General features: G+C 39.8%; 1 protein-coding gene and 1 non-coding gene across 4 annotated transcripts in view; both read right to left on the bottom strand.

The window, feature by feature from the left end:
* The window catches only part of EFCAB2 (EF-hand calcium binding domain 2), a 119501-nt gene that overhangs the window by 17973 nt on the left and 77892 nt on the right, over positions 1–23636 (bottom strand). For 2 of the 3 annotated variants that reach the window (XM_036830908.1, XM_036830901.1), the window contains exon 3: positions 2566–2638. The exons of the other annotated variant lie outside the window; for it this stretch is intronic. In XM_036830908.1, the coding sequence (XP_036686803.1) occupies positions 2566–2638 (73 nt within the window). The remainder of the gene's footprint in view (positions 1–2565; positions 2639–23636) is intronic. 3 annotated transcript variants of the gene reach the window in all.
* Positions 11886–11991, bottom strand: LOC118887136. The gene has a single exon (XR_005017897.1). It is a non-coding gene; the product is annotated as a U6 spliceosomal RNA (small nuclear RNA).

The following is a 23636-nucleotide window of genomic DNA, read 5'->3' as shown; positions in this document are numbered from 1 at the left end:
TTCCAAACAGGCAGAGATTATTTGGGGCAAGTGGCTAAGTACAGAATATTAAGTGGAGGGATCAATGCTGAGTGATTTTTTAAATGATCTATTTCAAGAGATACATCGGATTTCAAGTTGATCTCCAGGAAGTGGAGGGCTGAAAGTTAGTATGCATCGACACTAAAATTCAAGTAAATGACAACTAGAGAACCACACACAGATTTCAATTTTTTACAGAAGAATTTTAAAGCATAGTCATTATTTCATTTCAGAGCAAATGAGGCAGAAACAGTTTCAGTTCTGAAACTATGACAGAGCATTTAGCAATATGACATTTACCCCTAGATGTTTACTATTATGTAGCTTTGATTTTCTAAATGTATTTGAATCATACAAATATCTACATGCTTTTTTCCTCTCAGTTATTTGGGAAACTTCAAAAAGGGTAGTCACACCCAAAGCTTTTTAAGCACTTGGCTAGAATTTAATCTGAATAAACTGTGTTGTGAGCAAGTATAGAAAAACATTTATGGGCTTAGGCAGCTCAGTGATCCCTATTGGTCCATAACTGTTCTAAATATCTGTAATTTTCAAACGTTGTGTCAATGTACCTAAGAAAATGGTAAAGACAAAATAAAACATTGGGACCTGAGCACCTACTGTGGTTAACTGCCCAAACCCATGGGGGCATTTTGGTAGAGAGCCACCTACAGAGCAAGCAAACCCAAATATGCACTGAGGGCCCACAAAGTAACAGCTGATTCCTCACAGTTATTAAATTTAATCCTCATAAAAACACTATGGTATTGTGGCATTCCTTTTGCAGATGTGGAACCAGACTTTGAAAGATTAAGTGGCTCACCAAAGGCGACATGGCCGTAAGTGGTAGCTATGGGATTTGAACCTAGATCTCCTGACACTAGATGTGGTATTTGCTCTACTTTGCCAGAGAAACCTATAGATCAGGAGTTGGCAAACTTTTTCTGTAAAGGGCCAGATCCTTTAAGCTTTGCAAACCATATGGTCTCTTAACTCCGTTCTTGTAGTAAGTATACAGCCATAGATAATATGTAAGTAAATGAGTCTAGCTGTGTTCCAATAAAACTTTATTTACAAAAACAGGTGGTGGACTGGTCCAGGGGTTGTGGCCCAGGGGCTTTGGCCCAGGGGTTGTGGTTTGCTGATCCCTGCTACAGATTAAAACATACAAGCAAACCATAAAAGAATTAGGCTCTAAAGTTTCTCATCTACTGACTTTCAGAGACATTTTCATTACTGCTCCCTTACTCTACTCAATTACACACAATAATTATGATTTCACTGTAAATTCATCTTCCAGTTCCTAGGTCTTCCACAGTGCCAACTTTCCTCTCCCTAACACAAACTCTAGCTTTGATGATAATCACTTTACGGGAGTGATCAAAACCTTTTTTTTTAAACAGTGAGGACCAATGAAGGAAAACAGATTTTTTTTCCCCCTCTGCTCAGTAATAATACCTTTACTGGATCCCAAAATGAAAAAACAATTTCCTGCTTTACGAATACTTTTAAATGCTAATGAAAAATTGGTACTTCTTTTTAGTTATCAAAATGCTAACGTGGAGCAACAGAGCCATCTTTCTAATCTTCCATGTGCTTTAGGATTCAAAACATGTCTTCTTATACATTATTTCATTTATCTTTGAAGCAAACTCTGAAGTAGGTGTCGTTATGGAGAAACTGATATTCACAGAGGTTAAGCGACTCACTGAGTTGCAACTCCTTCTCTTCTGTGTAACACTGAACAAGCAAGTACTGTGCTGGGTGCAAGAAAGAAGGAGATAAATAAAATCACACTTCCTTGCCTTTCTCCTTATTCTCTTTGTTGATCCCTGGCCTCCACCAAAACCCACATACCTAGATAAGCTATTCTGAAAAGATTCTTCTCCTGGTGGTTGCCCAGGTAGTTTTTTTCCCCTTTAGGTCTCTGCCTTGTTGAACTGAAAGCTGTACTTGAAATCAGATTGGACACTTTTCTGGAAAACCAAACAGGGCATGAAGCTCTCTGGTCTTGGGCTGTTCATCACCGCTTTATGAGATAATTCCCTCCAGCAACTCATCTACACTATTACAAATAAGCATTTTCAAAATTCAATGTCAAGGTAGTTATTATTTTATTTACTACTGCTTCTGAAAGTTAGTTATATTTCCCCAAATATATTCTGTAGTCTCTACTGCTTCTATCCCCTTTGAACTGACGTTATTTACTATATTCCTTCACCTGTCAATACTCCCTCTGCATATAGTCAGTCCCCTGTGTCTACCGGCCTTTCTTCAACTAATTATAAAGTGTGTAATATCTAAAGTGAGGTCCTTACTTGATCCATTGCATTACCTGGTCATAAACACTTCTTCAAGATCTGATATTAATTCTTGCAGATCCTGTTGATTTGCTAATTCATATAGCTGTCCTAATGTCTTCACTGAGCACATTTGGTAGTTTAGGGCATTTTTCACTTCAGGTAAGGATTTTTTTTTTTTAATTACAAGAAGATGGAGTCGCGCAGAGAGTCTGCTGAATGGAACTTTCTTAGCCCGACTTACCTCTGCAATCAGATCATGTAGCTCTCCTTCACTAGGGCAGCATCCTAATGACCTGATAATTGTTCCGATCTCTCTGGGGAAAAAAGCAGTCAATTGCTTTAGAATATAAACTCTGAAAAGACAAGTGCTATATTTCTCTAAATTATTTCAGAGCAGATGTAGCATAGCAAACAAAGTCATACAATAAATATTGCCTCAAGAGGATGGAAGATACTTTCTGAGGAAAGGAAAAGGCAGACAAGTGAACCCAAGAGAGAAGAAAGAAGTGTTTGTGTTGACTGGCAAGTGCAAGCCCTGCCTGGGCCAAAATCCAAAAGTTCTAGAAAAGGAAAAGAAAGGAGGGAGAAATAAGAAAAAGAAAGGTCAGCCACTTACTAACTGGCTTTAAGTGTTCGTTAATTCTTTTGAGCCTCAGTTTCCACATCTGTAAACTGGGGATGATAATTTGTAATGTGGTGAAGTCTACATTAGTGGCAGAGAACCTAAAAGCATGAGCTTTAGTGGCAGACTGCTAGGGTTCAAACTCCAGCCCCGCAATTTGCTAGACTGGGCAGGTTAAGCCCTGTGCACATAATCCTGCCTGGTAGGTAAAACCCAGTATCTCCCTTGAAATACTCAGAACTAGACTGGGAGCAGTCTAAGGGCAAAGAGCCATCGTAACATACGCACAGCTTTCGGCAGAGCAGCCACCCAGTAAATATCAGCTACTCCCCACCCCGCCCCATGGTAATTTAATTCAATTCAACAAATGGCCTAAGGAAAGTAGAAATTATATTCAGTACTCCCTGGGTGCTGAGACAGAGGATTTATAATAGATTGTTAAATATTCCCACTTAAAAAGATTAAAAAGTTGTGACATTTTGAATGTTAATTTCACAAATATTCACTTAACTAGAACATTTAGCTTCTTTACCATTCTGGCTAATATTGGTGGTGTTATAGTTACTCTCTATTTTACTGAGAAAATATTTTAAATAAGAATTTTTAAGTTCTTCACTTAAGGAGGCTGCAGGATGAGTATCAACTTAAGAGAAAAACCTAAAGTCAGTAACTGTGGAAGACAGGATTCTCGACGTTCACTGATTGATCTGAAGGCCAGCTAAACATGTAAGGTCTTCACGCCAACTCTATTTCACACCTCCCTGAGCACCTTAGGCTCAACACCTCTGCACTGCTTTTCATGCCCACAGCCCTCATTGAGGCAGGATCTGAACATGATGCTACTACTAGACGCTAAAAATATTTTATGAGATTATACTTTCTCTCAAGAAGCCCCTAAAGATGACCCATGAAACTGGCTAACACCAATGTAGTAATGTTCTTGTAACATCAGACGGGGCTATTGCATACATTAGAACAAACAGTTAATGAGGCAGGGACAAAAAATATAATTTGAGAAGTATTCACAGATTTATCCCCTCCGTAACCTTCTAGGCCTTCTGTTCTTCGAATCAGAGAACTGCTTCTACTCCAGACTCGGCAGGACAAGAATAAAGGCTTCCTTAACTCACAGAAACAAAGGGAGTGTAGGGAAAGGAGGAGGGAAAGGCCTGAACGCCCTTGCAGGTTAGAAATCTCAGGGAGGTGGGATGGGGAAAAAGAGAAATTTCAGGCCTGAGCTGCGCAGTACCGTAGCTACTACCTCCATCTGGCTATGGGGCTCTGGCAATGTGACTAATCCAGACTGAAATGGGCTCTAAGTAAAAAATATACACGGACTTCAAAAACTTAGTGTGAAAAAAATGTAAAATATCTCATTCATAATTTTTAATTGATTACATGTTGAAATCATAATATTTTAGACATATCAGTTAAATAAAACATATTGTTAAAATGCCCTTTCTTTTACTTCTTTAAAATATGGTTACTAGAAAATTTTAAATTATATGTGTAATACTCCTTTTGATGGTACTTTTCTAGGCAATAGCTGCCATCCTGATTCACACTTTGCAAAGACAAGTACAGTACATAAAGAGAAAATTAGAATTACATTGCGCTGTGTCAGCAACGTAATCAATCCCCTCCTTGTGCTGCTCTGAGAAACTTTCAACCTTATTTCTTTATTTATTGGCCGCACCTGGCAGCATGTGGGATTTTAGTTCCCCGACCAGGGGTTGAACCCATGCCCCCTGCAGTGGAAGCGTGGAGTCTTAAGCACTGGACCACCAGGGAAGTCCCTCAACCACACTTAAATGAATTCCTTTGTCGCTGACCCAGGTCTCATGTCTTCTGCCAACATCTATGAAACAGTAACAGACTAACTTACTAGCTTTCAAGGGGGATAAAAGCAAACCATAGACTTGACATGTATACGGATGCACAGGAGAAAATCTGGGCTGGAAACACAGATCTGGTAACAAAGCCACGGGAGCAGAAGAGCTCCTCTAAGAAGAGTATCCCGGCTGGAAGAGATGACGAGCCAGGAAGAGCTCAGAGTACCTACACTGACACAATGGTCTAGTACCTGCACTAGACACAGGGAAGAGGAGCCGGGGGTAAGCAGAAATTCAGGACACGGTGGTGTCACGGAAGCTAAGGAAAGAGATGGAAAGATTGAGTCATCTTTGGTGTCAAATGCTGCTGAGAGGTCGAGTAAGACAAGTTCTGAGAAATGTCCACTGGATTTAGTAAAGAAGGAAATCAGTTCTGATTTTTGATCAAGGATGTTTCACTTGAAAGTGGGGGAGAAATCAGATTGCACTGGGTTGAGGTAGATGGATCTATAAAGTGAAGGGGAAGAAGAGATGTCTGGAGGGGGACATGGTGTCAAGGAAGATTTTTTTTTGGTTAATTTAAGACCAGAAAGAGGTGACCATGTTTTAATACCAATGGGAATGAGCCAGTGCAAAGTAGAAGGCTGAGGAGGGCACCGTCAACTGAGCAGGTGGGCTTCCAGAGGAGGTGGGAAGGGCTGGGCCAGGCGCTTAGTGCTGTGTCCACACAGCCATCCGATCTGAGGTCCTGCCACCAGCAAGTTGCTACCTGTGAGAGGGTGGCAGGATCCTCCTCGCAGGCTTAGAAAATTTTACTCTATCCCTCTTTCTACTTCCCTTTGAAGAACCTATCACCATCTTCTGTTCTTCTGAGTGCATCTAGCTAGATTGTCACACTTTGCCTACGCAGACCACAGAAAACAAAGCCTAATGATGTCCTCTAAGCATCAAGAAACTTCCTTCTCTCTAGTCCTGAAACACAAAGGCCTGATGATATAAGAGAAAAGGGCAAAGACCCTTCGGCTGATGAGTCCACAGCGGCCTAAAGAACAATACAAAACTCAAGAGCTCGCCTGTACACAAACAACAGGTCTGCTAGCTCACCCACCCTGCCTCCTGTGGAAAGCTAACCTCTTCCTCTGTGCTCCGGGGCTCTGGAAGCTGTGGTCGGGATCCCTTCGGCTGAACTTGGCACAGAGGAAGGTGATGCTACCCCCGCCTTCCGGCCTCGACATCTCAGCAGCACAGTGATTTTCCTTGTTCTTGTTTTTCCTGAAGACTGCATTAGCCTTGGGATCCCAGTACAATATGAGAGCGGAGGAGGAGGGGCCAACGAACTGCTAATGTTGAACTTTGCCTGGTCTTGGCACATGGGAAAATGGAATTTGATGAGATTTAGAAAAATACAGAAATGTGACACATCTATTTCCTCTAGGCTACCAAGCACTTCATATCTGTAAGCCTAGTTTGTGGTTGGGAGTGGGATATGAAGGCCTGCCTCGCCTCTGTGTGGAAAGGCAAGGTCCTCTGCCAAGAGTGAATGGGGAGGCACGGGCTCTCATCTGCCACTCACCACCACGACCTGCCTCTCTAGGCACCCATTTTCCAGACGGCGAGCCCGGCCCTCGCTCTCACACTCTAAAGCCTGTGCTTCACCTGCTCTACTGCATATTCTCTGGGTGCCCCTCCAGAACCCCTCTCCATTCTTCTCCTGCTCCACCCCCTGCGGGCCTGACCTCCTACTGCACTGGCTCCCTTGGCGCCAGGCTTCCGGCTGCAGCTGTCCAACTCAAGGCCGAGCATTGCAGGTTTCCGTTGCTGGGTCACATGCTGCCCAAAACGTAGGGGCTTAAACAACAATGAGTTCTTATTTTTCATAATTCTGTGGGCTGGCTGGACGGTTCCTCCACTGGTTTCCCCTGGGCTCACTCACGCAGCTGTGTTTAGCAATTAATTAATCTACACATATGGTTGTTCAATATTCTATAGTCAACCATTCAAAACTGCCATTACCATCATCCTGGATTCTGGGCCCCTTAACTTCCATCCTGCCTGCTCTAATGATCCAGAACCCTGAGCAGCTCTAACTTTTACTTTCCTGTTCCTGCAAAGCACTGCTGGAAGAAAATAATTAACAAAAAACAAAACAAATCAAGCATGGCCCACTACAACTTCATGCCATCCAGCATCAAGTGTCCTGGACGTCACCTGACGACAATCCTTTCTTTCATCTCCTGTTGATTCCCTAGAAAACGCCTCCCAAAACAGCTCTTTTGAAGCCTCTCTTGCCTCAAGCTCCAAAGCACTGACTCCCTTAATCTCAGCAGAAAACCCTGTCACCTCCTTCACTGAACAGATGAAAACTGCTAAGGCTGGCACCATCACCAACCCTCCGACCACCTGCTCAGTCAGCTCAGGCTGCTCTAACAACACACCACAGACTAGGTGGCCTAAACCACAAACATTTATTTCTCATAGTTCTGGAGGCTTGAAGTCTTGAGAGATCAAGGCATCAGCGGATTCGGGGTCTGGTGACAGCCCTCTTCCAGGCTTGCAGACAACCACCTTCTTGCTGTGTCCTCACAGGGTGGGAGGAGAGGAGAGCAGGCTCTGGTCTCCCTCTTCTTCTCATCCCATCATGGGGGCTCCACTCACATGACCTCATCTAAACCCAATCACCTCCCAAAGGCCCCACCTCCAAATGCCATCACATTGGGGGTTAGCACCTCAACATATGAATATGAATTTGAGAAGGACTCAAACATTCAGTTCATACCACCACCTTTCCAGGCACTTCCCTCACACCACTTTAGAAGTATGTACATACCCCCTTCCTTACAGTCTCAACCTTGGAGGAATAAAAAGTGCTCCTCCTAATAAAGCTAACCCTTATCAGTTTTTCTTAGTTCCAGTCTTGGCTCTTATTCTTGACGCACCTGCCTCTCTCACCATCTTCACTCTTTTCCTTTATTAGTTGCTTCCTCTTTTGCTGTAAAACATTCACATATCTTCCTTATCCTGAAAAAATTTCTGATAGGTGCCCTACCACCTCCAGCCATTCTATTTCTCAGCTTCCTTTTGCTATCACAATACTTCTTCTAAATTACTTATCTTGTAACTGTCGATTCCATTTCCCACTCATCCACTCCACACCTAACCTCTCTGCAAAATCCTGCCATCACTGGGTCTCAACCCATCAATCAGTCCATGTCTCTCTCTCACTCCCATGTTCCCTTCCTTATCTTCATCTGACCCTCTCTTCTTCCTACAGCCCCCTTAAGTGTCCCCTGCCCAGTACCCTTATTTGCAAGATGATCTCTACTGTTAAAAATATTACAGAAGGCTAAGAGAATAAGAAGTATCTTAGATTTGGACAAAAAGAAGACCACTGGTATCTTAATAACAGCACTTACAGAGGAGAGAGGAAGAGAACTGCCCCCCCTGCCCCCAAGAGTGCTAGTGGTAAGAAAGTCTAGACCACAAGTACAGAATACACAGTTGAGGAGGATGCCTACTGAAGAGAATGCATGTCACACCTAATGGCACAGCTCCACAGCACTTACTCTGTGCCAGGCACATTCTAGCACAGGGCATATATTAACTCATTTAATCCTCGTCACCCTATGAGATAGGTACTACTATTATCTCCATTTTACAGATGAAGAAATTAAATCCCAAAGGTGTTAAAGAACTTGCCTGAGGTCACATATAGCCAATATGTTAAAGCAACGACTTCCTCAGGACTAGGGAAATCTCGGCAGCTGTGGAGAAGTCTGACAAGTGGGCTAAGTAGAGAATGGGGATGAGAACAGAAACAAAATCTCTCACGATGTGAGAAAACTAGATGAATTAGCTTTTTGGTTTAGGAATGGACATCTCCTCTAAGACTCCTAGAAAGAATAGACTTCACATCTCACTCATCTCCCTTATACTACGATCATGATTTGTACGGATGTGAGAAAAAATATCTCCTCACAATAGCTCTGTGTGGTAGGTACTATTGTTTTACAAATGAGGAAAACCGAACCACAGAAACATCAGGTAAATTTCCCAAGATCCTAGTAAATAGTGGAAATGGGATTCAGACATACACAAGCTAGAATCTATACTCTTAACCACTGCACACTGCTGTCTATCATATATCTCAACTGAGCATTTAGTTAGGCTTAAAGGAGAACTTCTTGACTATAACAAGGTGCTTCTAAATAAAGCTGTGGATATGCCACCCTATGAGAGCCTTGAAGATAGATCCAGGGATCACAAACTGATGACCCAAAGAACAAATGTGGCCCTCAGATAAGGTTTTGTTTAGCATAGCATTGGTTTGCTTCTTTGTTTAGAGGGGACATACATAAATATCATGAGAACTGTCCTACACTTCTGATTCACACACTTATATTACAGGCCCGGTCTATGTAGGAACCTGTGTTCATCACTCCCGGAAAATATCAATTTTGTACTGTTTAGGAATTCACCTGCAAGAAGCAGGGGAAGGAGCCAAATGGCTTCTTAGAGTTCTCCCAAGTGGTCTGACTCTAAGATTATTTTTAAAAACACAGACACACAAAACCTGTGGCTTATAAAAGAGAATGTTCTTGTTCTCAGAGGATACACACTGGAGTATTTAAGGGAAAAGGTCCCAGTGCCTACAACTTACTCTCAAAGAGCCCAGCAAAATGAAAATAATAATAAAATGCATAAATACATACATATAAATATATACCTGTACATACATATTAATATGTATGTACATATATATGGAGAAAGTGCACACAATCAAAAGCAAGTGTGGCAAAATGTTAAAAATTGGCGAATCTAAGCTAAAGTACACAAGGGTTCAGTGTACCATTTACTATTCGTCCATAAGCCTGAAGTTTTTTAGACTTCATTTCATTCTCATAATCAAAACCAAAGTAGTAAGAAATTCTGCCTTGTATAAACTATTCATAAAACAGTTTGTTCTTTCATGTTATACTATTTTTACCATTTTGGCTTGAAAAGCCATTATGACATTAAGGATGTCTTCGCCCTCAGTTTCACAATAAAATATATTAGTTACAACGTTTTTCCTCAGTATTTTAGAATTTAATATTGAAAACTTAGCAAGATGATAGATGTAAAGTATTCTGTTTCATGGAGTCCAGGCAGAGGTGAAGCTGGATACCAGTCTACCACTCTTTCAGGTAAAAGAAAAGCGTATGAAACAGATGGAGCCCTTTTCATCCCTCGACCAAACAATGAGAAGGCAGCACGGGGAACTGTTCCTGCTGCTGCAGGAAAAGGGCTGTTTTTGTTTTTTTTTTAACATCTTTATTGGAGTATAACTGCTTTACAGTGGTGTGTTAGTGTCTGCTGTATACCAAAGTGAGTCAGCTATATGTATACATATATCCCCATATCCCCTCCCTCTTGGGTCTCCCTCCCACCCTCCCTATCCCACCCCTCTAAGTGGTCACAAAGCACCGAGCTGATCTCCCGTGCTGCTTCCCACTAGCTATCTATTTTACACTGGTAGTGTATATATGTCCATGCCACTCTCTCACATCTTCCCAGCTTACCCCTTCCCGTGTCCTCAAGTCCATTCTCTACGTCTGCGTCTTTATTCCTGTCCTGCCCCTTGTGAGTGACTCTAACAAGCTCTGGGCTCAAGCTCTCTAAAGATGAGTAGCACGTCCCAGCGGAACAGTCGGATCAGCTTCTGACCCTTAAGGCAGCTCAACGAGAGGTGGCTTTCTGTGGCCATTGGTTTACTGCACTGCCCTGTAAAAGCCACAGAGAGGGCGACGGAGAAGAAAATAATGCAAAGGCAAGTGAGGTGGAGAAGGGAGGTGATGTTTAAATACTCATAGCCCCTTCCTCTCTTGTGTGCTCTTTCTTCAAATGATACCGGATGAGGTATCATATTTCAAGAGGCCTCCTGGGTTCCTAAATGGAGTTCTCAAGAGGACAGTAAACGGCAATGACAGCAGAAGCAAAGGTAACTCGGAGCTTCTCTTTTTCTCGCAGGTCCTGAGGCACCAAAGACCAAATGATCCCCTGGGCTCCTCTCACGTTATAATCCTAGTGCCAAGAACACGGGACGCAGCAGAAGGGGTCAGGTGGGCTCTGAAGAACTCAAGATGGATCTGGGTGGGACAGAGATCCTGGCCATTCTGAAGAAAACCATATTGTGAACATTCAGCCCCATGTGTTGTAAGGCTCCTAAAGGTGAGCTAAGAAAAAAGGAGAAATGCAAGAAAGAATAGAGGCCAGAAAAAGACCAGGTCATTAATTTTTTGGGAAGAGAGAGGTGTGAAAAGGAAGAGATCTAAAAAGGAAAACGTAAGAAAACACTGAAAGAGGTGAAAATATAGTTTTAGGAGACAAGGAATAGAAATGTCAAAGCTTAATGAAAATAAAAGAAAGAAGTTCAGAAGTAAGAGGAAATAAGATAGTAGACAGGAACTAGAAAATGAAATAAAAATATGAAATAAGAAAGTAATTGATAGAATTATATGTAATATTAAGGCTGATTAACCTATTTAACTTCTACTGAATGAGATTTTGAATCAAGTGAATTGATTGAAAATTATGTTAAAGTAACCTTTTAAAATTATTTTAGTATTATTAAAATTATTAAAGTACTTAAAATTATTAAAGTCACCTTTAAAAAAACTATTTAAAAAACATATTGACGTCAAAGTAGTAAAGTAAAATTAAAACAGTTTTTAAATTTTAATAATTTCTTCTGAAGTCTTTCTGTTAGGCTTTTGGAAGAGTAGAGAGAGAGAGAAGGCATAAACAAACTCATTTGTGTACAGGAGTGTGCATGTGGTCAACTTGTTCCTCAGGAGGAAAAGCCCTGATCAGGAGCATTTGTATCTCTATTGGGCAGTTTAAAGTTGCCAATCTGACGTCACTCAAGGCGGAGCTGGGAAGAGATGCACAATAGCACACCATCACATGGTATCCTCACCATACAGGAGACATAAATCATCTCCAGAGCATAAATAAGACAAAAACATAGTAGAGTAATTAGGAAGTGGTAAGTTTTGAGTATTTGTTAATTTTGTTATTTTTCACTGGTAATAAAAATACTTATTTTACATTTTACATAGAACAATTTGGAAAAGTATAGAATGCTTTATAAGTTTGTGTGTCACCCTCGTGCAGGAGCCACACTAATTTCTCTGTGCCATTGCAGTTTTAGCCTAAGTGCTGCCCACGCGAGCACATTTGCTTTAAGTGTCATTTACTTGTAAGTTTATATAACTTATTTTTTTTTTTATAAGCAAGTCATCTTTTTTTTTTAAATTAATTAATTAATTTATGGCTGTGTTGGGTCCTCGTCTCCGTGCGAGGACTTTCTCCAGCCGCGGCAAGCGGGGGCCACTCTTCATCGCGGCGCGCGGGCCTCTCACTATCGCGGCCTCTCCTGCTGCGGAGCACAGGCTCCAGACGCGCAGGCTCAGTAGTTGTGGCTCACGGGCCCAGCTGCTCGGCGGCATGTGGGATCTTCCCAGACCAGGGCTCGAACCCGTGTCCCCTGCATTGGCAGGCAGACTCTCAACCACTGCGCCACCAGGGAAGCCCTATAACTTATTTTTTGTAAGTTAGGTTTTGACAGTGGCTTGCAGCATTCCTGAAAACTTACTCATCGGTTCTTGTGAGCTGGTACAAGTCAACATGAGTTCACTCCAGCACACCACTGATCCTGTGAGTCCCAGCCACGTCATTCAACAGGTCAAGTGACTTCTGCCCTGCCATCTCTAGACAGGTGCATCTCCTGAACAACCAGCGTGGTTAGGACCAACTCACTTAGTGTTCTACCATATACACAAACCAGAAACGAATACAACCTACGTAAAAAACAAAACAAAAAACTTTTTCCTTTGGAAAAAAAATTTTCTTCCTTTTAAATCAATTTCATGGACTTTTATCAGGGAAGTCCGATTTTAAGGACTTGAAGTTAAACAACTGATTTTCATTTTCTCTGAAAGCCCTACCAAAATTGAGGTGTTGGTAATGTTTTTTAAATTCCATGAGGGACTTCCCTGGTGGCGCAGTGGTTAAGAATCCGCCTGCCAAGGCAGGGGACAAGGGTCCGAGCCCTGGTCCAGGAAGATCCCACATGCCGCGGAGCAACTAAGCCCGTGCACCGAAACTACTGAGCCTGCTCTCTAGAGCCCGCGAGCCACGACTACTGAAGCCCATGTGCCTAGAGCCCGTGCTCCACAACAAGAGAAGCCTGCGCACCACAATGAAGAGTAGCCCCCTCTCGCCACAACTAGAGAAAGCCCGTGCACAGCAACGAAGACCCAACGCAGCTGAAAAAATAAATAAATACATTTATAAAAAATAAAGTCCGTAAAATCTGCAGAGACATTTCTTTTATCAGAGTAGATTTCTCTTACGTTGATAAGAACTGCAAACTAACTCCAAAAGCTTTTTTGGTTAAATACTGGTTTAACTTTGGTTAAGAATTTGTTTCCATAGCTGCACTATATACAGAGTAGTAGATATGGAGGTGAAATCATTCCACAACAAATGAGTCACAATAAGGTTGTCCAATAGTGGCATCATCATTTAATTTACATACGGCAATTGGACCACTTAAAATGTTTGGCCAGGGGCAGGCTGGCTCTTGGTAGGCTGCGTTTTGGTGAGTGCAGTATCATGTTCCTGACACAAGGTGGAGCCAGTGGCATTGAGCTAGGTTGTGAGTCTTCAGCTTAAGGGCAGTCTAAGGTCAAAAAGACCACAAAGTGAAAACCTGATTCAGGATAACTGCAATTCTAAGGGAGAAAAGAATAGGCAAAATATTGTACCTCCTCCATGAAATAGCTGACACTAGGCTAAGTATGAGAAAATGTTTAAAGCAATTCAAAAATGTATAAGAAGGAACAAAGTAGGATTTGAAAATGATTTTTATTTATTCAATAAATATTTTTGAACACTACTATGTGTCAGGTAGAATAGAAAACAAAACAAAGACCTTGGCCTTGTGGAAGGCATTTTTTCACAGACTAAGCTTATTTTGGCAAAGCCATGACATGAAGCTGAAATAATGCCTCATCTCCTTATTTAACAGAACTACTCTGTTCAAAGAAAGGCCTCGGGACTTCCCTGGCAGTCCAGTGGTTAAGACTTCATGCAGCACTATTCACAATAGTCAAGACATGGGAACAACCTAAACGTCCAACGACAGATGAATGGATAAAGAAGATGTGATACATTTATACAACAGAATACTACTCAGTCATAAAAAGAATGAAATAATGCCATTTGCAGCAACACGGATGGACTTAGAGATTATCATAGTAAGCAAAGTGAGTCAGAAAGACAAATACCATATGATATCACTTATATGTGGAATCTAAAATATGATACAAATGAACTTATCTATGAAACAGACTCACAGACATAGAGAACAGACTTGTGGTTGTCAAGGCGGAGGGGGGTGGAGGAGGAATGGATTGGGAGTTTGGGATTAGCGGATGCAAACTATTGTATGTAGAATGGATAAACAACAAGGTCCTACTATATAGCACAGGGAACTATATTCAATATCCTATGATAAACCATAATAGGAAAGAATACGAAAAAGAATGTATATATGTATAACTGAATCACTTTGCTGTGAATAAAATACTTGAATTAAAAAAAAAAAAAGACTCTGCGCTTCCACTTCAGGGGGCGCAGGTTCGATCCCTGGTCGGGAACTAAGATCCAGCATGCTGCACAGCATAGCCAAAAAAAAGAGAAAAAAGAAAAGGCCTCTTTCTCCAAAGTTCCCCATAATAAGTGAGGATCATTTTTCCACTGCTAAAATATGCTTTCTGAAAACCTTCTGTTATTTCTTATATTTTCCTATGAGCTACAGTTCACAGCCTCCAAATGAGGAACTCTGGATCTACTGCGTATTCATAAAAAAAAGGCTCTATAAAATATTGGACATTATAGAGAGAGATATAATAAATAAATAAGTTAATGACATCTTTACTTTTACATCTGCTATGGCTCAGACACTGCCCTAAGCACTGTGGTTACTGTCATGAATTAAATAGACTAGGTCCCTGCTCTAACCATGGAACTCACAATCAGGAGAAAGTACACACACACACACACACACACACACACACACACACACAAATAAGTATGAGATAATTTTAGGCAGTGATAAATACTATCAAGAAATCACAGACTTCCCTGGTGGCGCAGTGGTTAAGAATCTGCCTGCCAATGCAGATTCTGCAGGGGACACAGGTTTGAGCCCTGGTCCGGGAAGATCCCACATGCCATGGAGCAACTAAGCCCGTGCGCCACAACTACTGAGCCTGCGCTCTAGAGCCCTCGAGCCACGACTACTGAGCCCATGTGTCACAACTACTGAAGCCCGCACACCTAGAGCCCGTGCTCTGCAACAAGAGAAGCCACCACAACGAGAAGCCCGCGCGCCACAATGAAGAGTAGCCCCCGCTCGCCACAACTAGAGAAAGCCCGCACGCGGCAACGAAGACCCAACGCAGCCAAAAATAAATAAATAAATAAATTTATTTTTTTAAAAAAAAGAAATCACCATCACCACCACCACCATCATCATCATCATCATCATTGTCATAACTGTATTAGTTTACTAGAGCTGCCATAACAAAATACCATGACTGGGTGGCTTAAAGAACAGAAATTTATTTTCTCACAGTTCTGGAGGTTAGAAGTCCAACATCAAGGTGCTGGCTGGTTTAGTTTCCTCTGAGGCCTCTCTCCTTGCCTCGCACATACCTGTCCTCTTGCTGTGTCCTCACATGGTCTTTCCTCTGTGTGCCTGCATCCCTGGCATCTCTCTGTGTGTTCAAATTTCTTCTTGTAAGCCCACAAATCAGATTAGATTAGGGCCTGCCCTAATGCACTCATTTTAACTTAACCACTTCTTTAAAGACCTTATCTCCAAATAAGATTATATCCTGAGGTGCTGGGCACTGGAGACATAACTTGTGGGGGAACACAATTCAGCCCGTAACAATAATAATAATTATTACTATACTCCTGCTCCCACCATCATTCTCTGACCACCATTCTTGCCTGGACTGCTGCCACAGCCCTCAGGCAGTCATTCGGCTTCTGCTCTTACCAACCACCTCGACCCATTCTCCTCACGGCAGCCAGAACAATCTTTCAAAAGTGAAAACCAGAGCATGCATTTCCTCTGCTTAAGACCCTCCAGTGGCTCCCCAGTGCACTGATAATCTAAACTCACTTGCATGACCTACAAGGCTCCACATAATTTGGCCCCTGCTGACCTTTCTGACTTGATCTTATACCACTCTCCTCACAGCTACATTGTTTTTTTTTTCGCTTTTCTCCAACACACAAACCCCTTCTCTTCATAGGGCCTTCATATTTGCTCTCCCCCAGTTCATCACATGGCTGTCTCCTAATCTTAAAGATCTTAACTCAAAAATTACCTCCAGAGAAACTTTCCCCCACCAGAATGTTTAAACTGTTCCATCCCACCTAATCACCCCTCCTTCTCTAATACATCATCCTATTTTTAATTTATAGCACATTTTATTACCTCATCCTGTTTTAATTACTTCATAGCACTTAGTACTATGTGAAATTATATCTATTTATCTGTTTGCTTGTATACTGTCTGTCTCTTCTTTCTAAAATACAAGTTCCATAAGGACAGAAGCCTTTCACTGCTGTATTTCAACACTCAGAAGGAGCTCACACCTCATAGGGACTCAGTAAATATATGTTGAATAATAAATGAATACTTTTCTATACATTCACTCATTTAATTCTCACATCAATCCATATTATAATACCCACTTTAAAAATAAGGAAACTGGAACTCAGAGAAGCCACTTGACCCACTATAGGAACATGACTAGTATGGAGCAGAACTGGAGGCTGGTCCCCCTCCTCTGACTCCTGAGATTCTGTCTCTCAGCATTCTTGGCAATAACACCTTCTTAGAACAAATCATGGTGGTTAGTGTAATTTGGGATGAAAAGTAGTGACAGAGAAAAAGACTCAGATGCAGATCTGAATCGCTATGCCTTCTGCATTTTTCTCATGGATGTTCTGGTTATAACAAGGGTTTAATAAATGTTTACTAAATTAATTGACTAAAACATTTTTCATTGTTGTAAAAGGGCTAAATAATTCCAAATTCAACACTGCCAAATGGCTGCTCACTGCCCAAACAATGCAAACAAATAAAAAGCTTAAGAAATAACACTGAAACACCATTGGGCAAACACTACAGTAATCATTGTTATGGATAAGGTCAACCAATGGATGCTAAAATTAGTGGGCAAATATTGAGGAGAAACAGGATGTTTGCATGGCCTTGAAATATCTCCCCAGGATATTTACTAATTACAAAGGGGAAAATAACAACCTTATAGTGGGGAAAACCTGGCAGACGCTACCTTAACCAAGAGAGCAAGGTTAACGTCAGCACTGAGATATATCAACATCAAGTACCCCAGCCATGGTGCTCTGAGAAAAATACAAAATCACTTCTATGGTATTCTTGCCAAAAATGCATTACCTCAATCTATGCATGACAAAACATCTGACATACCCAAACTGAGGGACATTCTACAAAATCACTGAGCAAGACTTTTCACAAGTATCAAGTCATGAAAGACAGAAAGATTGAAGAATTGTCACAGAATGGAGGACCTAAACAGATACAATAAGCAAATACAACACAGGATTCTGCATTGGATCCTGGAAGAGAGAAAGGAGATTAGTGGAAAAGCTGGTACAAATCAGTAAGATCTATAGGTGGAGTTCATGGTTTTGAACAAATGTTAATTTCTTGATTTTGATAACTGTGCTATGGTTATAGAAGATATGACCATTAGAAGAAGCTGGTTGAAGGATACACAGGAAAACTCTGTACTATTTTTGCATTTCTGTAACTCTAAAATTAATTTCAAAATAAAATGTTTTTTAAAACATCAAAAAGATTAAATTTTAAAATAGTGGCATACTAAGTTCCTTTTTTCTCTATGGGCAAAGAATGGAGATTTCTGGTTAATCAGATATTTTTAAAGAGTTACCACTTTTACATATTAGGGATGTTAGCCATTTGCAATATAACATTCTCTCAAGTTGTCATTTATCGCTTGATTTTTCAATGTGTTTTTAGCTTGATAAAAACTTTGAAGCAGAATGTGTCAATCTTTTTACTTCTGGATTTTATTTTGAGTCATTTTCTCTACTCCAAGTTCATAAAGGAATTCATCCACATATTTTTTTAATACTTGTAAGATTTTATGTTTTACACTTAGATTTTTGTTGCATAGAGACTTTACCTTGGTATACAACCTGAAGTACAGACCTAATTTTATATTTTTTTAAATGGCTATCTAGTTGTTAAGTCTATCTTTTCCCCACTTACTGGAGATGTCACCTATATCATGTATTACCTTTCCATTGGCACTTGGGACTATTTCTGAATTTTCTGTTCTATTTTATTGGTCTGTTATGCCATACTCTTTTAATTGTAAAGGATTTGTAATATGTTTTAATATCAAATAAAGCTAAATTTACCTCCTTGCTCTCCTTTATCTGCATTTTCTTGGCCATTCTGCTTATCTGTTTTTTCATATGAACATTAAATTCACTTGTCTAGCTCCAGAAAAGAATTTGTTGGTATTTTAACTGTGTTTATATTAAGTTTATAAGTTGATTTAGGACTACTTGACATCTTTGTGATTTCAAGTATTCCTATCCAAAAACACGGTACGTCTTTCCATTTGTTCAAGTCTATTTTTATATATTTTTCAGGTTTTCCTAATGTAGCACTGTATTTTTTTGTTATATTTATGTCTATACATTTTAACTTTTTTGGTGCTATTGTAAATGGGTCTTACCTTTCATTATATCACCTAACTGGTCATTATTGGTATAATTGAAATCTTTTGCTTTCTGTACATTAAATTCATTTCCTACAACTTCATTAAACTTTTTCTGTGCAGTAATTTTTCCACTGATCTTTTGGGTTTTCTGGATATTTCATGATTTCATATCTGCAAATAGAGACAGTTCTGTTTCTTCTACCTTTTCTACGTTCTACCATTTTGTGTCCAATATTTATGCCTCTGTTATTACTTGTCTAACTGCTGGCTAAAGCCTATAATACTAAATAATTATGGGGAATATGGATATTCTTATTTTGTTCCTGAATTTAATGGAAATGCTGATTGTGTGTCCTCATTAAGTAAGAAACTGGATTTTAGGCTGAGATATACATATTTCATGTTACGGAACTATTTCCTCAAAATCTATTTCATTGAGTGTGATGGCTAATTTTATGTGTCAACTTGATTGGGCTTAAGGGATGCCCAGTTGGCTGGTAAAATATTATTTCTGAGTGTATCTGTCAGGGCGTCTCCAGAATCTAGCATTTGAATTTGTAGACCTAGTAAAGAAGATTGCCCTCCCCAACTTAAGTGGGCATCATTCAATCTGTTGAGGTCCTGAATAGAACAAAAAAGCAGAAGAAGGGCAAATTTGTTCTCTTTGTTTGAGCTGAGACATGCATCTTCTCCTGTCCTTGGACAACCATCCTCCTGGTCCTCAGGCCTTCAGTCTCAGAATGAATTACACCACTGGCTTTTTGATTCTCCAGCTTGCAGATGGCAGATCATGGAACTTCTTGGCCTACATAATTACATGAGCCAATTCCTAAAATAAATCTCCTCTTCTCTTTCTCTTTCCTTCTCTCTCTATTTTAAAGATATACATGTCTTTAAAATTATGAATGTGTGCTGAATTCTGTCAAATGCTCTTAAGTATCTATAAATATGATCCTATGCTATTTCTTCTCAGGTCTACTAATATGATGAAATACATTAATACACTTCCCAACATAGAACTATTCTTTCATTCCTGATATAAATCCCATTTTGCTTTAATATGCTATTGCATTTTGTTGCAAGTATTTTATTTATAATTTTTGTATAGAGCCTCATAAGTAAGATTGTTTTGTAGGGTTTTTTAATGCAATCTTTATTAAGTTTTGGGTATCAATATTATAGTCACTTCAGAAAAATAATTTGGAAGTTTTCCTTCTTTTCTTATTTTCCAGAAGAGATTAAGTACCATTGGGAGTAAAATATTTTTAGGTTTGAAAAAATTCTATGAAACCATCTGGATTGAAGCCTTTTTGTGAAAGAGCTTTCTGAAAACTTGCCTACTGATTCTATGTAATTTAGTGTGTTTAGATTTTCTACCATTACTGGGATCAGTTTCTCTGTGTGTTTGTTTTGTTTTGCTTTTTATTTTCGGCAATTGACTTTTTTTTAAGTGTATAATTCAGTGGTTTTCAGTATATTCACATTGGTGAGCAGCCATTACCACTACTAATCCTAGAACATTTTCATCACCTCCAAAAGTATCCCCATACCTGTTAGCAGTCACTTCTCATTCTCCTCTCCCCCTACCTCCTCGCCATCATTAATCTACTGTCTGTCTCTATGGATTTGCCTATTATGGACATTTCATATAAGTGTCATACAATATACGGCCTTTTTTGTCTGGCTTCTTTCACTTAGCATAATGCTTTCAAGGTTCATCCATGCTGTAGCATGTATCAGTACTTCATTCACTTTTTATGGCTGAATAATATCCATTATGTGGATATACCACATTTCTTTATCCATTCATCAGTTGACGGAAATTTGAATTGTTTCTACTTTGGGAGTATTATGAATAATGCTGCTATGAACATTCATACACAAGTTTTTATGTGGACATATTTTTTCATTTCTCTTGGGTATATACTTAGGAATGAAATTCCTGGGTCATATGGTAACTTTATATTTTTGAAGAACTACAAAACTGTTTTCTAAAGTGGCTGCACCATTTTAGACTCCCACCAAGAGAGCATGAGGGTTGTAATTTCTCCACATCCTCACCAACATTTGTTACTTTACTTTTTAAAATTATCCTAGTAGATCTGAAGTAGTATTTCATTGTGGTTTTGACTTCCATTTCCCTAACAAGTAATGATGTTTGGCACATATTTATGTGTGTATTAGTCATTAAATGTGTTCTTTGGAGGGATATCTATTCAAATCTTTTACCAACTCTATAAATGGGTTATTTGTATTTTTATTATTGAGATATAAGAGTTCTTATATATTCTGGATGCTGGACCCTTATCAGATATATAATTTGCAAATATTTTCTCCCATTCTGTGGCTGTCTTTTTGTTTTCTTTATGGTGTCCACTGAAGCACAGAAGTTTTGAATTCTGATGAAATCCAACTTACCTATTTTTTCTTCCTTGGTTGCTTATGCTTCACATGTCATATCTAAGAAACCACTGCCTAATCCTTGGTCACAAAGATTTACACCTATGTTTTCTTCCAAGAGTTTATGTTTCTTCCTCTATTTTGAGTTAAGTTTTGTATATGGTATGCTTCATTCATTTGCATGTGGATATCCAGTTGTACCAGCACCATTTGTTGCAAAGCCTATACTTTCTCCATTGAATTGACTTGCCAACTTCGCTGGAGATCAATTGACCATAAATGTAAGGGTTTATTTCTAGACTCTCAACTCTGTTCCACTGATCTACATGTCTAGCCTTATGCCATATGCCAGAATCACAGAGTCTTCATTACTGTAGCTTTGAAGTCGATTTTGAAATAAGAAGTGTGAGATCAACTTCTTTTTCAAGATTGTTTTTGGCTATTCTAGGTCCCCTGCCATTCCATATGAATTTTAGGATCAGCCTGTCAATTACTGAAAGAAAAAAAAAGGCAGCTGGGATTTTGATAGGGATTGTGTTGAATATGGTGATTAATTTGGGGAGTATTGCCATCTTGACAATATTAAGTGTTCCAATCCAGGTACACAAGACTAGGATAAGCTTTGACAAATTATATTTAACTAGAAAGTTCCCTTTTTCAGCTAGATTTTCAAATTTGCTTATAAAGTTGTACAAACCACTCTCTTATGATATTTTAAAATTTCCTCTGTTTTGATGGTTATTTCCACAAAGTCATCTGTGCATTTGTGTCTCCTTTAAAAAAAAATTGCCATTGGTTTATCTTTTTTTTAGCCTTTTACCAAAAAACAGCTTTTCATTTTATTTATTAGTTCCTACTATTTCCCTGATTTCCAGCCCCGTTAATTCTGTTTTTATCTTCTCTCATTCCTCCCTTTGCTTTCTCTCAGTTTACCCTTTTTCCCTAGCTTTTTGAGTTGAATGTCCTATTCATTTTTTTATGCCTTTATTTTTCTTGATATAGGCATTTAATGAGTTTTGATTTGATTATATCGCATAGATTCTGATGTCATTTCCATTTTCATACCTCATTTCCATTATAGTTATTTTCAAGAAGTTTTCAATTTCATGGTTCTAAAATTTCCCCTTTGACCTAAGAATTGTGTATAGACTTTAAATTTTTTCTAGGTTGAGCTCCAAATTTGGGTGTGAATGAGATCTCCCAGGAAAGGGGGTAAAGTAAAAAGATGGATGGAGATGAAACTCTGGTGGACATTAATAAGCCAAATAGAGGGATAGTTGTCCCCAAAAGGAGCGAAGAAGAAGAGTCAAGTTGGAGATGTTGGATGAAAACAAAAGGTGATGTCATGGAAAACAAGGGACAAGACAATTGGTGACCTCAGGGAACACAGTTAGAATGGGAATGGGGTTGGTAGATAGAAGTCAAATTACAAACTGCATGTTGAAGAATGAACAGAGTGAAGGTTATCACTAAAGCAAACTCCTTTTTTTATTAAGATTCTTAGCTATGAAGAGAAAGACAACGAATGAACATAAGCTGGGGTGGGGGTTACTGGGTAGAAGTTTTAACTGTTGTTTTTGTTTTATATGGGAGACATTTGTGCAGTGGGGTAGTTTAGAATAATAATGGAGGCTTTTCCATCCATAATTCTTTGTACCCTTCCCCCAACCTAGGCAGCTAGGGCATTCCAAGTTCACTGCCTCAGGGAGAGGATAACTCAGCAGAATACAGAGATCAAGGTGAATGCCAAAGAAAGCTTAGTTATGGAAAGGGATCATTACTTGTGAGAGTGTGGCTAAGGCACCTACACTATCCATGCCTGCCCCTGTGGAGACCTCCTTGTTTCTGCCTGGCTTTAGGCCATGTGCTCAGGAGAGCCACCAGGCCTTGTTAGCTTGGAGAGCTCTCAGCGCCAGCTCTATGCTGCTCTTTCGCTTGCAGTCCTAACAACCGGGGCGTATTATGGACAGCTCTGTAAGGCCACCGCACAGACACAGTCATCCAAAAATTTTCCCAAGCTCTAATTAAGATTCCTTTGAGCACAGTATGGGAATCCCTCTTGCTCCATATACCCCTGTCTATACCTGCTGCTGTGAGACTTTGTAGCATTGAAGTTTGTTCTTCAAGTTTCTGGTTCAAATCTGCTCATTTTTCTGTGGTTTTTTAGCTTCCCAGGTTTTTAGCTTCCCAGGTGATTCTAATGTGCACCCAGCACTAGGAACTACTGCTGTAGTCCACATGCCAACCTACCCACCATCCTGTAGCTAATTTCCTTTCTAAAAACCCGAGTCTAGTCTTATCAATTCTCTGCGTTTATGGATTTATCTTGCCTACACAACTGAATCCAGTCTCCTTAGGGCAGCGAATAATCACTCTCTGGCCCCTAACCCACCTTTACACATGCATTTCCTAATAACTCCTCACAACTAGTTACACACCTGCTGCTGTATATAGACAGACAATGCTGCACACGTTACAGAACCCAAATATTAAATAGGTTTGTCTTTAGTAAGTTTATAACTTAGGAGAGACAAGACTATAAGCTTTCAGTTAAAAATATAAATACTTCTAGAGTTAAATTAGCAAAGGAAAACCTAAA

This window comes from Balaenoptera musculus, chromosome 1, assembly GCF_009873245.2.
Source record: "Balaenoptera musculus isolate JJ_BM4_2016_0621 chromosome 1, mBalMus1.pri.v3, whole genome shotgun sequence".
In the NCBI taxonomy this organism is placed as follows: Eukaryota; Metazoa; Chordata; class Mammalia; order Artiodactyla; family Balaenopteridae; genus Balaenoptera; species Balaenoptera musculus.
This window is presented reverse-complemented; position numbering and strand designations above follow the sequence as displayed.